The 15,140-nt window shown below is 47.4% G+C and overlaps 1 protein-coding gene across 4 annotated transcripts in view; it reads left to right on the top strand.

Annotated features, from left to right (window-relative positions):
• Positions 1–15,140, top strand: part of MYO7A (myosin VIIA) — an 86,839-nt gene that overhangs the window by 37,887 nt on the left and 33,812 nt on the right. For 2 of the 4 annotated variants that reach the window (XM_038177874.2, XM_038177871.2), the window contains 11 exons: positions 55–176; positions 1,882–2,024; positions 2,114–2,227; positions 3,331–3,484; positions 3,995–4,071; positions 4,968–5,087; positions 5,783–5,925; positions 6,183–6,393; positions 6,887–7,022; positions 7,507–7,613; positions 13,974–14,111. In XM_038177874.2, the coding sequence (XP_038033802.2) occupies positions 55–176; positions 1,882–2,024; positions 2,114–2,227; positions 3,331–3,484; positions 3,995–4,071; positions 4,968–5,087; positions 5,783–5,925; positions 6,183–6,393; positions 6,887–7,022; positions 7,507–7,613; positions 13,974–14,111 (1,465 nt within the window). Of the gene's footprint in view, positions 1–54; positions 177–1,881; positions 2,025–2,113; positions 2,228–3,330; positions 3,485–3,994; positions 4,072–4,967; positions 5,088–5,782; positions 5,926–6,182; positions 6,394–6,886; positions 7,023–7,506; positions 7,614–9,683; positions 9,741–13,973; positions 14,112–15,140 lie in introns of those variants that run through there. The other 2 variants (XM_038177870.2, XM_072032902.1) reach the window with 2 other exon arrangements.

Here is a 15,140-nt window from a genome sequence, read left to right as displayed (position 1 = left end):
TCAGCAGGGATGCAGCAGGGCTTTCGCTGACCTCAGTTTCTGTTGTCTTTGAAGCGGTGAGTCTGGAGCTGGGAAAACAGAAAGCACGAAACTGATTCTGCAGTTCCTGGCGGCAATCAGTGGCCAGCACTCCTGGATTGAGCAGCAGGTCCTGGAGGCAAACCCCATCTTGGAAGGTGAGGCTTCAGATGATGGAGGTATTTTTCTGAGACTAAAAAAAAATTAAAAATTAAAAAAAAAAAAAGAACAGATTCAAGAAACACAAAATATGGACAAATGTAAGTCAATGTTTGTTGCATTTTGAGTTTCAAAAAGCAACAAATTTAAAAAAATCAAAAGCAACAATGCAAGCATTTATTAAATTTCATGCCTTCCATCTGAATTTATTTTTGACAATAAAATTATCTTCTGATATGGACTTACAATTTTTGCATGAATATTTTTAACAACCATTGTTGAAAATGCAACATTTCATCTGACCTAAGATTTTTAATTTTTGATTAATTTAAAAATCAAAAAATATGTTCTTTTCCATATAAACTGAGATATTTTTTCCCAGATTTCAAAACAGGAACATGAATTTTGCCTAACTATCTGTGTAGTCAGGGATTTCAAAAACGCTGATCAGCAAATACACAAAGCTCTTTTGAAAAAATCAGACCACCTCCTCCCGTGCTGGAATTACAACTGCATGCAGAGCACAGATATCACATGAATGCTTCGTTTAAATAATTAATTTGGGGTTTATTTGATCATGATCACAAAAATCTTATTCTTGTTCTTTGCTCTGGTTCAGCAGAACATGCGATTAAACTGACCAGAGCATCACTGCCTACAGACCTTGTACTGGCAGTACACAATAGCACACCCCACCATTTCCTTCCAGGGCCAGAGAACGGCAGCAGAATGCAGAAAAAAAATTAAAAAAATAAAAAAAAAAAATAAGACAGCTCAAGAAAGAACCTGATAACAAGAATCAGCTTGTTGCCCTTAATGGGCACATCAGCAAGCTGTTCCTGTAAAGACCAGCCCCACTATTTTAATTGGATGCCTGCACATTAAATAGGTTATCTAAGCCTCCCAGCATAATGCAGAATGGGCCCTTTACATTCAGAAAGAGCATCATTTTCTTCCTCTCTTTCTTAAAGAACAACAACATTTTTACTCCCCCTGCTACTCACAGCGAGCAGTGTTTGCTTGGTAAGTAGCCCCCCATAGGAATCAATGGAAATATGAAGATCCTAACAGTTTCCATGAATAATGCTGGAAGCAAGTCAGCTGAGCTCTCCCTCTCCACACTCCTCTGCAGGAGCATCCTTCAGTCCAGGCACAAACAGTTTTGCTGGCATTGCAAAGCCCTGTGCTGTGTGGCAGGCACGGGGGGGGCTGAACATGCACTTTATCATGCTACAACCCAGGGGAAGAGAGCTCTTGTATTTCCGATGCATCTCCAGCACCAGTAATGGCTATAAATGCCAGGGCTATAATAATAAAATATAAATGCAAGGGCATGCTGCTCCTGCAAGCAGCCCGCACCCACACGAAGGATGGAGCTTGAAGGGTGAGGTCTCCCTCTGGAGGCTGGCTTAGTCCTGTTCCACCTGCCTGTATTTCATCGGCTGCTACCCAAATCCTGGCTCTTTTTCCTCAATAAGCTCACCCAGTTCCCATGCCTCATTCTTGATGCTCCTCTCCCTATTTCTGAGGACAGTTATCTGTGGTATATCCCGTCTCTGCACGCTGAAACTGAGATAAATGACAGGGAAAGGTGCTGGGGCTGCTTTTTAGCCTCTGTTGTTCAGTTGTTTTTTCCCCAGGACACACAAGCCACGACCATCCTGCGTCAGGCCATCTCTGACCCATTGCAATTCCTCCCCGCAGCTTTCGGGAACGCCAAGACGATCCGTAACGACAACTCCAGCCGGTTCGGGAAGTACATCGACATCCACTTCAACAAGCGGGGAGCCATCGAGGGGGCGAAGATTGAGCAGTACCTGCTGGAGAAGTCCCGTGTCTGCCGGCAGGTGAGGTGACAGATCTGCTCAGCATGGCCCTCACCCTTCGTGGTGACATTAGGGTCACCGAGCTAACGATGGTGGCTCTTCTCCCCCAGGCCCAGGACGAGAGGAACTACCACGTGTTTTACTGCATGCTGAGAGGAATGACGGTGGAGCAGAAGAAGAAGCTGGGCCTTGGGAAAGCCACAGATTACAACTACCTGGCGATGGTGAGAGCGCAGCGGAGCAGCAGTTTGGGAGCTTATTAGCAAGGGAGGGAGAAATGTGAGGTCTTCCCCATGGAAGTTAGGACCTCTTCCTGATTAGGACCTTCCTGAGCCTTAGTCACAGGTAGGGGGATGTCTTTGTCCCACCACTACAAACCTCAAATGCTGACAGCAAACCCTTAGCCTGCGTAAAACAAGTTCTTTCCACTGCTCCTGTGAAATGGGACGCAGGCATGGATGGTTTGGGTGGGTTTTGCCCAAGCCACTTGCTTAGAAATAGCCTGGGTGTTAGATACAGCTCAGTGCTCTTACAGAAAAGACAAAAGGGGCTGAGTGTGTGTTTGGATGATGTGTTCTCATCACCATCATCAAGCCAGCAACCTCCAGCCCCACTCCCTCCATACCCGTGTCACCAGCCAGCAGGACTGGTAGCAGCAGCTGTAATTAAGTCTGGCCCATCGTCAGCAAGAAATCACTGAAAACCTCCAGCACGTTTCCTTCTGGCTTTTTATCCTCACATCAAGGAGCTTTTTCTCTGATTGATTCTCTCCAGTTCTTAAAGGGGATCTATAAGAAAGAGGGAGAGAGGGTCTTTATCAGGGAGTGGAGTCATAGGACAAGGAGTAATGGTTTTAAACTATGAGAGGGCAGGTTTAGATTGGAGATAAGGAAGAAATTCTGCCCTCTGGGGGTGCTGAGGGCCTGGCTCAGGCTGCCCAGAGGAGCTGGGGGTGCCCCAGCCCTGGCAGTGCCCAAGGCCAGGCTGGATGGGGCTGGGAGCAGGCTGAGCTGGGGACAGGGGGCCCTCACCATGGCAGGGCTTGGAGCTGGATAACCCTTAATTCCAACTCAAACCATGCTGTGGTTGTAGGCAGACACAAAGTGGCTCAGGACAGTAGGACAAGTGCAGGTCACAAGGCTGAACACCAAAGGGCAGAGCCACACCCACAAGTTCATCATCATCTTTTGCTTAGTTATTCCTTACCCAAAACACCTGCGGAATTAGGGGGGAATTCAGCAAAGCCTTAAGAGCTTAGGGTCACCCCGCCTGTGCCAGACACATTCAGCTTCACCCCACACACCCTGCGGCCTCCTTGCCTCCCCAGGGTAACTGCACGACCTGCGACGGCAGGGATGACAGCAAGGAGTACGCCAACATCCGCTCTGCCATGAAGGTCCTCATGTTCACCGACACGGAGAACTGGGAGATCTCCAAGCTGCTGGCTGCCATCCTGCACATGGGGAACCTGCAGTACGAAGGTGAGAGGACGAAATTCAAAGAAACGTTCAAAGATACTGCGTTTTCTCCTTATTTTCCAAGGGGAGAAAGAGCCAAGCTTAGGGGCTGTATCCATCCCTCCTGCTGTGATGCTGGGCTAAGGGAGGTTGAATAGGGTCAGGGGATGTTCAGTAGAGCCAGGAGAGACTGATGGGGCATTTGAGAAGAGTCTGGGTGATCAGATAGCCCTTTGTAAAGGTACCAGACCTCTCTGTCGTCAGAAGTGACGTGGTGATATAAAGGCCTCTCCGGAAAACAGAAGCCTAAAGCACTTACATGCTAGAAATATTTCACCCCATAAGTCATTTAGGGTGGCCCACAGAGCAGAATGCAGCCACACAAACTTCTTCTTTCTGATGGCCAGATTTTGCCTGGCCACCAGGAGGAGGCAACGAAGGCAGGAGGCTGAGGAACCCTTTCTCTCAGCCCACCAGCATCCCACAGAGCTGCCTCCCTTGCTGACTGCTTTCCCCATCCCTCTCTCCCCCCAGCCCGGACCTATGATAACCTGGATGCCTGCGAGGTCGTCCAGTCGGCATCGCTGATCACCGCGGCATCGTTGCTGGAGGTCAGTGGCTCTGCGGTGTTGGTGTCCCCTTTTTGGCTTATCCCCACACTCCCAGGGTTGGGGCAAGGCTTGGAAAGCCTCACCTGAGGCAGGCACCCTGCCCTGCCAGCTGCAGGAGTCTTAAAAGCCCTGGCTAAGCCGTACTTGGCCCTGCGCTGGTAGCATGAAGGTGGTCTTCTCCCTCTGAGCTTCCCTTCACACCAGTGGAGAGGAACTGTTGCTTTGATGGCACGTCATCCTAAAAAGGATGTCCAAAATAGTTTAGTCCCTAAAACAGCCTGTCTCTCTTGCTGATGTAAAGGAAGCTCGTTACAGCAGCTGAGACAGGCGTCCAGCTCTCTGTGTGCATCAGGTGAGGTGAGATGCCCCCCACCCAAACCACCATGGAGTGGCTGGAGCACTCTTCAGTGTCCTCCCGAGCATGGGACAGGGCTCCCCACGGACACCAGCTTGCCACCATGGGCTCTGTTCATCCCGGAGTCTTACCCTAGCCATCTGCAAGCTGTTTTCCTGGACTTTATGAGCTGGGTGTTTCCCTGGCCTGACCTCAAGAGCACAAAAAGGGGTCACCAGGATGCAAAGCTACATGGTGCTGGTGGGCTTTGCAGGCTTTGCTTTTTCATCTCCGCTCCCCATGCCTCATTAACTTCTCTCACTAAGCCAGAAGAACACTTCCCATAGTAAAACACTGCACAAACATATATTAATTAGTCTCTCTGAAAGTGCCTGTGACATCACTTAATTTCCCTGTACAGCTAAGTAAAGCCACTTAACCTCCAGCCCTGGGGGTCTGTGCAGTTTTTTTCCAGCCACTCGTGCCAAGACTACTAGCCCAGGCTGGTGTGAGGGTCTCGTGTTATAATATCAGAAAGTTTTTTTGGTGGTGCCTTTGCCAGGTTGACCCTCAGGACGTGATGAACTGCCTCACCAGCCGGACGATAATCACCAGGGGCGAGACCGTGTCTACCCCTCTAAGCATGGAACAAGCCCTGGATGTGAGGGACGCTTTTGTAAAGGTAAACTTTAGGGCATTGCCTTCTGTCCCAGTTTTGAGACCAGAGCATCCACTGCATGGGAAAACTGTCTCACATGGGGTCCGTGTGAGCTAGAATCACCAGGTGGCCTTAAATCTGTGTTGGCTCTGGGATGTGCAAAGAGCTGAGATGGAAGGAATCTATATAGCCTGGTCCTCAGAGGATTTGCAGTCAGGACTTGAGCCTGTCCATACTCAAAGGTGACCTGTCAAAGGAGCCAGCATCATAAAATGACCTTGCCCTGGCTTCTGGAAGATGTTCCAGCTTGAGCTCCATAATTAGGTCCTCATCAATCAGAGTAGGTCTTCCAACATTGCAACACCCACACCTGAATTTCAGGATTTGGGTGTTTTTACAGAAGTGGAATTATACCAATAAATAAAGCAGGGTAATAAGGTTCAGAGGAAGCACATAGGGAAGAATCTAATTTGGGGATTTTACTTTGGGTTGTCTTTAATCTAGGCTTTCAAGTCCATTGTCCTTCATCTACACAGTGTCTCAAGCAGCCTCATACCAAACCAAGAGTCTGGCATAGCCATCCTTTTGGTCAGTGTGTGTCCCTGAGGGCAGTCCAGTGCTTTAGGGGGGTCTGTGCCACTATGGGTGAAGCGCTGCTGCACATGAGCAGGACAAACTGCTAACCTGTCTCAATGAGCTCCATCTCTGGGACATTTCAGGGAATTTATGGGCGGCTTTTTGTGTGGATTGTGGAGAAGATCAACGCCGCGATTTACAGACCTCCTTCCCAGGAACTCAAAAGTGTTAGGAGATCCATTGGCCTCCTCGATATCTTTGGCTTTGAGAACTTCACTGTGAACAGGTATGGAGTCTGTGAAGCAGAACTATGTCTTAACCCTCCTTTACCACCCTAAGCTCACCCCTATACACGTATAATTTCTGTGACATTGTTTTGGGGAAGAAAAACAGATTAGCTGGACCACTACGGTAATTTTTAGCCTATAGCCACCTTACTGAACAGTTGACAAAGTCTAAGGACATTGCTTCAAGCATAGAGTGTTGGAGAAAGATAGATTTTGGTGGATCTAAACCGACCTTTCCTTGTCCTTCCTTCCACAGTTTTGAGCAGCTTTGCATCAACTTTGCGAATGAGAACCTGCAGCAGTTTTTCGTGCGCCACGTCTTCAAACTAGAGCAGGAAGAGTACAACCTGGAGAACATCAACTGGCAGCACATCGAGTTCACTGATAACCAGGATGCCTTGGACATGATTGCCATCAAGCCCATGAACATCATCTCCCTCATTGATGAGGAGAGCAAGTTCCCCAAGGTGTGTTTTGGGCGCTGCCCTCTTTTCAGTGACTCCCTTATTTTTGCCCTCTTTACGTTTGCAGGTTGCACCCCTAGGAGAGGTCTGGTCAGCCCCAAATCAGCAGCCAAGGAAGATGTAACACACATTTGATATAACACACATTCATCTGTTGGTTAGCTATTCGTAGCTCCATCAGTACCACAGTCAAGCTTGAAAGAAATCAGAATTTCTGATGGAATAATACTCCTGTAAGGGGCTCTAGAACAGCCTCTGACTGAAAACTTAAGAAAAAAAAAAAGTTAAATATAATTCCTCTGGACTATTTTGAATACAGCACAACACACCACAGAAATCTGTTTTTCTGTACTTGAGTTATCCCCTCCAACACATCTCTTGTCAAAATACATACACATTGCCCCCTGAGGAAAAAAGAGAAATGCACTATTGATTGGAAAATGAGTGTCATGGGACAAACCCTGATTAAACGTCAGATGTTTTCCTGTGTGCACAGGGGACAGATGGCACGATGTTACACAAGCTGAACTCCCAGCACAAGCTGAATACCAACTATGTACCTCCAAAGAACAACTACGAAACCCAGTTTGGTATTAACCACTTTGCTGGAATTGTTTACTACGAGACAAAAGGTACGGGATGGCTCCTGGGCACTGCAGGTCTCAGGGGATGCTCGGGGGAAGGTGAGCTGCTGCTGTGATGGAGCAGAGCAGATTGGCAGCCTGTAGTAGTGTCAGTGTGCTCCATTTCTGGCTGTAATCCCTTGGCCTTTCAGCAGTGCCCATGAGCTGCAGAAAATTACGCTCTGTTGCTTGTGTGTCCCCTGGACAGAATTGCTGTGCTTTGCACCACGTGCATTTTTTACCCAGTCTCTGTCTTCCTTCTCTTGGTCTGTCTTTCTCTTCCCACTCCACCATTTCTGTCCAGCTTTTCCTGATGAAATTTACCCAGGTCCTGGATACATTTCCTGGGTCCCTGCAATCCTGATTGCATGGGACCCTCATTATCTCCCCAAGGGGAGCCAGTAGCCCTGTGACCCAGAGGCTGCACGCTGGGCACATACTGGCTGTGTCGCCCTGTGTCATGGACCTATGTGTTGTCCCATTATTCCTCCAGGTTTCTTGGAGAAAAACAGGGACACACTGCATGGAGACATCATTCAGCTGGTGCATTCCTCAAAAAACAAGTTCATCAAGCAGATCTTCCAAGCAGACGTGGCGATGGTAATGCAAGCAGAGGGCGGGAGAAGGTCTTTGTTCACAGGGAGGAGTTTCCTGGAAGGGGGGAGAAATTGCAGAGTCAGACTTCTCTGATGCTCTTTGGGGTGTTTCAAACCTGTTACCATGAGCCAATAACCCAAAACTGTGAATGTGGCGGGTGTCACAGGTACGACCACCCTCACACCGTGCAGTTTGTGAAATGTTGTTTCTTGCTGTGATTGCTCTTCTACCAGTTTTATAGGAACAAGAACAAAAAGCTTTGTGATTGTAGAGATCTGAGAGAGAAAGAGCCAGCCCTTCCCGATGAATAGTCCAGATCTGCATGTAGTAGAATGAGAAATGAAAACCAAATAGATGTTCTGAATGACCTATAGATACAACACCAAAAGGATGCTAGGATAAGATTTTCCAAAGCAACCAAGTTTTTTTGTGGTTGGAGCCCTGTTTCCAAGCCAACGCCACTGATAGTCCAAGGGACTTGGGGACTTTCAGGAGTGCCAAACAGATTTAAGTGCTGAGCTCCTTTGACTGTTAAGGCAAAGAAATATTTAAATTCCCAAGAAATTTCTTAAAATAGGCTACAGGCACTTTTGCAAGCCTTATTCAAAACCCTTAGGCACTCAACCTTGCTCCCTTTGAAACGAATTATCAATATCCTTCTGACTTCATTAGGGATGAGATGAGGTCTATCAGCTCCCATCAAGCTACCAATTCCTATGACAATCCCAGTGGGTTCGGAGCTGTCCCCAGATGTATTGATCCCATTGAACCAGACACTAACTCCCTTAGCATCAGTGATGCCATTCCCTTTGCTTTTTATTGCTTATTCCTCGCCGCTTTTTATTTTCAATGCAAGCTTTGCAGTTCACCTTGGAAATAATTTCTTGCTTGTTTGGGCAGAGCAGAGATGCGCTCTGGGGAGCTGAGGACAGGGAGCTCTCAGGATTGCCTAATTTTGCAGAACTCGTCATGGGGACTCCTACCAAGCTGTCCTTTGGCAGTATGTCACAGCAAAATTGAGATGTCCACCTATATAGGACCTCAGAACTGAGACCTTTTAAAACATCAGAGCACTTTTGGGGGATAACCCTTTTCTCTTACGCTTTCAGTCACCGTGCTGTCATTAAGCACCTTCAGAATCTGTCCTGAATGGTGCTCCCTGTGCCTTGATGCTTTAATGATCTCTGCTTTTCTTACCTGAAGGAGGGATTTGTAACGTGTCTGATATGGAACCAGAAGAGGAGTAAAGGTTCTGTCCCAGCTCCCCTAATCATGTACCATGTTAGCTGAACATGTTAGGAGAGAGCATAAATCCCTTTTCCCTAAACACCATGAAAACAAAACCATTTAGACAAGTAGGAACTGACATAGGGCAAAGGTGATTTTACCACTGTTTTCCACCAACATTGCTTTGAACAATGTTGTGTAAAACAACAGATTCAGTGGGAATTATCCATGGTTCCCCTGAGGAACCGGCCAGCGGGGTCTGACAGCACTGATTGCTCCAGAAACAGGTAGAAGAAGCAGGGGAGATGGAAATTGAAGATGAGAGATTGGTCAAGGGAAAATCAGAGATCAAGTTGGGTGCTTTCACCTCAGTGAAAATTTCATTTCTGTAAAACCTGTCTGACTAAAATTAGGGGAGGAAGGGAGCAATTTCTTTAGGATTTTTGTGATAATTTGTTTGTTTTTCTGGTATACTCCAATCTGGTCAGAGAGCAAGAATGTGCAAGTGAGAGGAGTGGGGTTGGCTGACCCTGGATGGATAGCTAGTGAGGTTAAAAGATAGAAAGGAGATGTTTCCAAGAAGTAAGAGCTGGATAGTGGTGGTTCCCTCAGCTTCAGGGATATGAATCTGGAGAGAGACGGGAAAAGCCAGGAGGGGGATAGCCAAAAATCTAAGAATTAGCACATTTTATTCATGGGATGTTTTAACAGCTGCACCTCCAAGACTAACAATGTCAGGCTCCCATTTCGGTTATTCCTTCTTTTCACTATTTGCTCTTCTCTGTCTCTGTTCGTTTTGTTGTTTTTGTTTTGTATGTTTTTTTGTTTTACCTGTGCTTCACGTAGTTTCTCTGTGGCTATGCATCCAGCACTTTTGGCCAGTCGCCCACACCCACACCAAAGGTAAACTGAATACATGAGTTTCTCTGTTGTATATTCACCTCTCCTTGGTGAGGACTGTGCTTTTCTCATGTTGGTTTATTGCTCGCCCTGTGTTATTTGTAGAGGATCCATTTCAAGTGATTGGCGTGATGGAGAGCATTTTTAGGGCTTGTTGAGTAGCTACAGAAGTATGTGCCATGTATTTGTGAGATGCAACTCAAAAGAGTTTTGTAATGATGGGAGTTTGGTTTGGATAAAATCAGAACCAGCCTGAGACAAACTTTTGGTTTTGTTATTCTGATATTTGAGTCATTTTAATTAACTTCAGATTGATCATCTACAGGAAATGGGTGTAATTTATCGTGCTGCCACCATTGGCTTCAGTGGGACATTAATCCTCAAAGCAGCTGCAAATCCAGCCCTGTTTTGCACTTTTGGGGACAGAAATCTGATGGCTCTGGTGCAAAGAGTGACTCTTGAATTGCATTTCTGTGTTGCTTGGAAATGCTGTCAGTCTCCGGGGTATTTCATGACTTGTGAGAGCTCAGATCCAAGCCTTCAAAGGCACAATTAATATCAAACTTTGGCATGCTCATCCCAGCAGGCTCTTGGCACATCTTTTCGGTCTTTTCTGTTGCACCTCATCTCATGACTGGTTCTGATGGCTTTCCAAACCTTTCTTGCTAGATGTTTGGCCATAAGGTAGAGAATTGTGTGCTAAAGGGTTTGTGACGTTAGCTTTGTGACTCTGCCCACATTGCCACAACGATCCCCTGGTAGCCGAGGGATTCTGCTGGAGATGGACCTGGCTTTCTAAATTCAGATCTTTGCATGGGCTGAATTTCAACCCTTCTTACCTCTGCATTGTCTCAGGGTGCTTGGATTTGGAATTCCAATGAGGGCGACCTGACCCAAAACAACCCCAAGCCATTCGTTCCAGAGCTGAACTCCTTCCCCTCCATATCACAGCCTCAAGGTGTTTGGATAGCAGCATCTCACTGGGCCTTGCTCTAGGATTGTAGCAATGCCCCACACCAAAAAAGAAAATCCTTCCTGAATTAAGACATGGTGAAATGAAGCACAGGAGAGAATTGTGCAAAATCTGTCAGAAATTCTCATGCCAGTCTTTTACACTGATGACAACAGGAGGCAGAGGGAAATTGGACAAGTAACACTGATTATTTCTAAAAGTTCTTGTCATGACTGTTCTTGTAATATAGCCTCAAGTTTTGTAAGTTTTCTAGTGAATAATAATTGGTCATATTTGTTAGGCACTGAGGCAAGGGTAGAACTGCTAGGCCAAAGGAGACGTTCCATCAGTGAGTTGTATAAAATAGGGATTTAGCCCCAAATAGTGACACTTGGCACTGTTATCCATCCAGTATTTGTATCTCAGGACACTGATTTGTATCTCAGGACACTTTCCAGGCTGCACATCCTTGGGGACAGAGACCGTCTCTTCACCAAATGCCACCACAGAACCTACTGTGAAAGGGCCTCAACTTTCAGTGCTCACTTGGAGGCCACCCCAGTGACATTTCCCTCAGCAAACAGGGAGCATTGGAGTCCTCAGACTTCAGAAAAAAAGGTTGACAAGTATAGTGTCCTATTGGCATGGCTCAGGACTGCAATCCACCATTTACAATCCTAAAGAGGTGAGGAGAGTTTCCATTGCCCAGAGCCCACCTTCATCCACAGACTATACAGGGTGCAGCTGGGCTGAACTGGTTTTTGCTTTCCCAGCCCTAAATCAGTACCTAAATATGTCCAAGGCATCCAAGAGAGGAGTAAGAATAGGTCCCTAGACATTTTACAGCCTCACAGAGACGTTGGGAAGCGTCCTGGTGGTATCCCCCTGGGGATCTCAAGCACCCTGTTCCAGGGGAATGTCCTCTTGTGTCCTGCTGCTGATGTCCTGCCTTGACTTTTTGTATTTTTGTGCTTTGTATTTTTGTATTTATGCTACTGCAAGCAGCCACATGTCTCTGCACCTCTAAAGCCAGGCTGAGGTGCCAAAAAGAAGCGGCACTGAAGCATGTCTGAATTTCATGCTGGGCTGCATGCCTTTCTGAACTTCTGTTTTGAGACGATGCTTCCCTGTGAATCTTATAATTCTATTTTTTGCCTTATTTTTCTCTTTTTCATTTTTTTTTGTCCTTTGATGCTGAGTGATAACTCAGTGCCCCAGTCCAGGTTACAGCACCTGTGGATGCTGCTCCTCCTTCCCAGTGACACACAGGTCTCATCCTCCTTGGGCTCTGTATGGACAATGATGAACAGAGTGTCTCTGTCCTCAAAATATTGCAGTCTCTATAAACTTCCATTTCCAGTGCCTTGTTAGGCCATGTTGGTGGGCTGTTCTGCTCCTTTTTCTGGCTGTTTTGTTGAAATAAGAGGTGTGATTCTCAGGTGAGGCAGGAGGAACGCTGGCTTCAGCGCTGGCATCCTGTCCATGCAGGAGGAGGCTGGTATAAAACATCTGAGGTTTCATGGCCCAGCTGAGAGCCTGGTTGGTGCCCATGGAGAAGGATTTGTGTGCAAGCGTCAGGCCCAGGGATGGAAGGGAAGAGCCCTCCATTCACCTCCCAGGTCCATGAGAATGGATGGGGTGGTGCAGGAGCTGAGAGCTCTCTGCTGATTTAGATAGGAGACAAATTGTGGCCAGATTCTGGCCAGGAAGACACTTCTGGCCGGTGTCCCTTCCCTCCTGCCCTTCCCATCAAAAGGTTCTCAGGGTAAGGATGGAGATGACACCATTTTACCAGAGCTGGGTGCATGCAAGGCCCCAGGAAGGCAGGACCTGCTGTCTGGGAGCAAACAGCTCTCACGTTCCCATGTAGGAGCCCCTGGTACAAAGTTTTGCATCCTTTCTACCACCACAGCTGAAAAATGACCTCTCCCAGCCAAGCACAAACCTGCAAACCTGACAAACAGGCAGCTGCTTCCACCTTCCAGCCCCGCTCCTGTGTCTGTCACTGCTTCTTGTGACTGTCCTTCTTCATGCCTTAGGGGTGACCCCCTGCACAGAATTAGCTAAGTGGTAAGAAAGCATTAATCAACGCTATCCAAACTAAGATCCTTGCTGAAACAGCCATTTCCCCATCAAATCCGTGACAAAACATAAACACCAGGCTCTACAGCACATTGCAGGCAGCAGCTGCATCCATTAATTACTTCAGATTCGTTAACAGTTTGTCCTTTAGGGGAGGATTTTGCTGGGGGAGATCACCGATAGCCCCGTGAGCTCTCTTGGCCAAGAGGGCCGGGTTTTTCTGGTGTGCATGAGCTGGATTTTCTCTGCTCACGTTGCCTTGTTGGAATTCCATGACGACTTTGTGTTTGTGCTGACTGGGTTTGTCCTTTCACCGTGTCCAACCTGGGCTATGGAAATGCCTCCTTTATGGGGTGTGGGGACGATGTCCGACTGCTGTAGGATGAAGCACACAAAGTTTTTAGCAAAAGAGGTCAAAATAAAAACTCGCCGCCTTGCGAAACAGAGCAGCGAGGTCAGTGCAAATGGGGACTTCGTGGCTCCACACGTGGCTCGACCACCTGCAATGAAGAGGATGTTCGGAGGAAATGTATACGAAATTCCTGCTGGGATCCTCCCTTTGGGAAATCTCTGGCCATCAGGTCATGTCACAGTGTGTCCTATTTTCAAGTTGGAGCGAGTTGCGACTCTCCCCAAATCATCCCAAAGTTTCACCCTAAATCCTTTGGTCTAGTTTTCCAGACAAAACTCAGATCTTCCCTGTAGCACAGACTGGGGAAAAATAAACCTCAGCAGCAGTTTCTGGAGCTGTTGCAGAGTCTCCTGCAGCAAACATGCCCTTGGCTTGTTTTTTTCTGCCTCCAGGAGCTTCTGGAGGCTGGTCCAGGGTGCAGAAGATGGGTCAGACATGAAGAACAAGGACATTGGGGTCAGCATCACCGCGCTGTGATGCACAGGGAGGGGGAAGCCCAAGCATCTCCTGTGGAGCACCCCTGGGCAAATGCCTTACCCCAGGCTGCAATATAGAAATTTCTGAAGCCCTACAAGGGGCTCTTTGCTCTCACAAGCTGATCTGACAAAGCCAGGCAACCTGTGGCCCCGAGCCCTCTCCTCTCCCCATCTCTGCCACCTCGGGCATCCTCCACCGCAGCCCTGAAGCCTGGGCTCCCCGCCTCCAGCCGGAGGCTGCCAGGGACAGGGCCGGAGGGGAAAGGCTCTGTTATCCTTCCATTTCCTGAGCCCGCTCTGCCGCCGTTTTGCAGGGAGCAGAGACGAGGAAGCGCTCGCCGACGCTCAGCAGCCAGTTCAAGCGGTCCCTGGAGCTGTTGATGAGGACTCTCAGCGTCTGCCAGCCCTTTTTCGTCCGCTGCATCAAGCCCAATGAGTACAAGAAGCCCATGGTGAGTCCTGATTTTCTGTCCCGGTTGCTTTTTTTGGGGGGTTTTGTATGGGATTATCCACAGGAGCTAATGGGAAAAGTCCTCCGGGCATCGGTGGAGCCAGGATTGACCCTGGGTGCTTAGAAAAAAACCCACAGCCCTTTCTGCAAGCAGAGGGGTCACCAAAGCATGTGGAGGAAAAGCTGGCAAAGCTGGGCACTTTCTTTGCACCCCAAAACTTCTTTAGAGGGGAGATGTTTCCCCTGCCTTTCTTCCCAAGAACAACTTCGAGGAATTCACCCCGCAGCCCTTTCCCCTATAGGAAATGCATCTGATTTCTATAAGGGGTGGGAGCCTCCCTACCAGCTGTAGGACCCTGCGTCCAGCCCTATTGCAGGGTTTGACAGTCCCTTAAAAATGATCCCATTCCAGAAACCTTTGTTTCTGAGGGACCTTGCTTGGTTTTACCCATTAGATTTGTTTCAACTGTTTATTTTGATATTTCGTAGTTTGATTTTTTTGTGTGTTTGTTTTTGTAACAATTGTGAATAAATAGTTAAAAATCGTTAAAAAAAAAAAAAAAAAAAAAAAAAAGGAAAAGGGAAATAACACAGAGGAAATGTAAGAGGAATTACTTAACTGTGATTCCCAGGGGAGGGAGGTTAGACTATGCCAGAGAGGATTATTACAACATTTTATCCGGATGAACAACCTACAGGCAATTCCCCACAATGTTCAGAGTACTCTTAAATGCAGCTACAGCAAGCCTGAAGGGAAAAAAATAGATGTACATATTGCTCAGAAACTTAAAAATAAGTGGCAGCCAGTTAAAAACGCCGTTTTTATTGTGTTTGCTGCAAAAGCAATGAAAGCTTTCGGGACAAACTTTTATGAGCAAATGAAAGGAAAGGAGGTGGCTGCAGAACCACTGCCCTCTCATGCAGTGACTTGGTGGAAGGGAGATGATGCTGAAAACTCCAGCTTCAGGATCATACCCCAGCAGGATTGGACCCTGGAGGTATCAGCAATCTTGTGCTAGCCTCTCACTGC

The sequence above is a fragment of the Anas platyrhynchos genome, chromosome 1 (assembly GCF_047663525.1).
Source record: "Anas platyrhynchos isolate ZD024472 breed Pekin duck chromosome 1, IASCAAS_PekinDuck_T2T, whole genome shotgun sequence".
Taxonomy (NCBI): domain Eukaryota; kingdom Metazoa; phylum Chordata; class Aves; order Anseriformes; family Anatidae; genus Anas; species Anas platyrhynchos.
Note: the sequence above shows the minus strand (reverse complement) of the source record. Positions and strands in the feature narration are given on the sequence as shown.